Source organism: Chiloscyllium plagiosum, unplaced genomic scaffold (genome assembly GCF_004010195.1).
Source record: "Chiloscyllium plagiosum isolate BGI_BamShark_2017 unplaced genomic scaffold, ASM401019v2 scaf_26588, whole genome shotgun sequence".
In the NCBI taxonomy this organism is placed as follows: domain Eukaryota; kingdom Metazoa; phylum Chordata; class Chondrichthyes; order Orectolobiformes; family Hemiscylliidae; genus Chiloscyllium; species Chiloscyllium plagiosum.
Window position 1 is genome coordinate 1 of NW_025185376.1, and position 1239 is coordinate 1239.

Consider the following 1239-nt stretch of genomic DNA (forward strand, 5'->3'; position numbering starts at 1 on the left):
AGGAACGTCTTCAGCCGGAGAGTGGGCTATCGAGGGGACGAAGGGGGGCGGGGGGCAGGGCATTGAGTGTATTTAAGACGGACATCGAGAGGTTCAAGGGTTACAGGGAGGAACCCGTCAGCCAGGATTGAACGGCGCAGCAGACTCAATGGGCCGAATGGCCTGATTTCCCCTCCCTGGGTTGGGGGAGGTGGGGGGTAGGGGGCGTGCGGTTTGAGTTCGGACCCAGAATTCCTTGCCTCACCGACCCGCCCGGTGGCGGGAGGCCGGAACTACAGCGCGACACGTTGACATAGACTTCTCCCACTGGCGGCTGGCGGGGGGCGGTGGGGGGGGGGGCAGGACTTAATCTCCTAACGCCCCCCCCACCTCATGGGAGGAGGCGTACTCCCAGGCACGCAGCACTCCCCCACCCCCCCCAGTGTCCGGAGGCCGGCATTGCAGCGTGACGTGTTGACATGGAGATTTCGCCACTGTGGAGGGCATTAACCTTCCCTGGTTATTTGACTCCCTCCTGGGCAAGGTGTGCCACTGGTGAGGCATGGCAGGAGATCATGTTGGCAAGCCTTCCGGGCAAACGGTGCGACCCAGACTCAGACTACGGTCCAGGAGAAGAGTACACGTGCGGAAGCAACTTCGCCATCATCTACTTCATCAGTTTCTTCATGCTCTGTGCGTTCCTGGTAAGAGTCGGGCGCTGTGGGAGGGTCAGAGTGCTGAGGGAGTGGGTGCTGTGGGAGGGTCAGGGTGCTGAGGGAGTGGGTGCTGTGGGAGGGTCAGTGCTGAGGGAGTGGGTGCTGTGGGAGGGTCAGGGTGCTGAGGGAGTGGGTGGTGGGAGGGTCAGTGCTGAGGGAGTGGATGCTGTGGGAGGGTCAGTGCTGAGGGAGTGGATGCTGTGGGAGGGTCAGTGCTGAGGGAGTGGATGCTGTGGGAGGGTCAGTGCTGAGGGAGTGGATGCTGTGGGAGGGTCAGTGCTGAGGGAGTGGATGCTGTGGGAGGGTCAGTGCTGAGGGAGTGGATGCTGTGGGAGGGTCAGTGCTGAGGGAGTGGATGCTGTGGGAGGGTCAGTGCTGAGGGAGTGGATGCTGTGGGAGGGTCAGTGCTGAGGGAGTGGATGCTGTGGGAGGGTCAGTGCTGAGGGAGTGGATGCTGTGGGAGGGTCAGTGCTGAGGGAGTGGATGCTGTGGGAGGGTCAGTGCTGAGGGAGTGGATGCTGTGGGAGGGTCAGTGCTGAGGGAG

The 1239-nt window shown here is 62.6% G+C and overlaps 1 protein-coding gene across 1 annotated transcript in view; it reads left to right on the forward strand.

Moving 5' to 3' along the window:
* Positions 1-413: 413 nt before the first annotated feature.
* LOC122545543 (voltage-dependent L-type calcium channel subunit alpha-1D-like) overlaps positions 414-1239 on the forward strand; it is a gene marked incomplete at its 3' end in the record, with an annotated part of 1660 nt that continues 834 nt past the window's right edge. Inside the window, exon 1 of the mRNA XM_043684527.1 lies at positions 414-683. Coding sequence (XP_043540462.1) covers positions 459-683 — 225 coding nt within the window. The remainder of the gene's footprint in view (positions 684-1239) is intronic.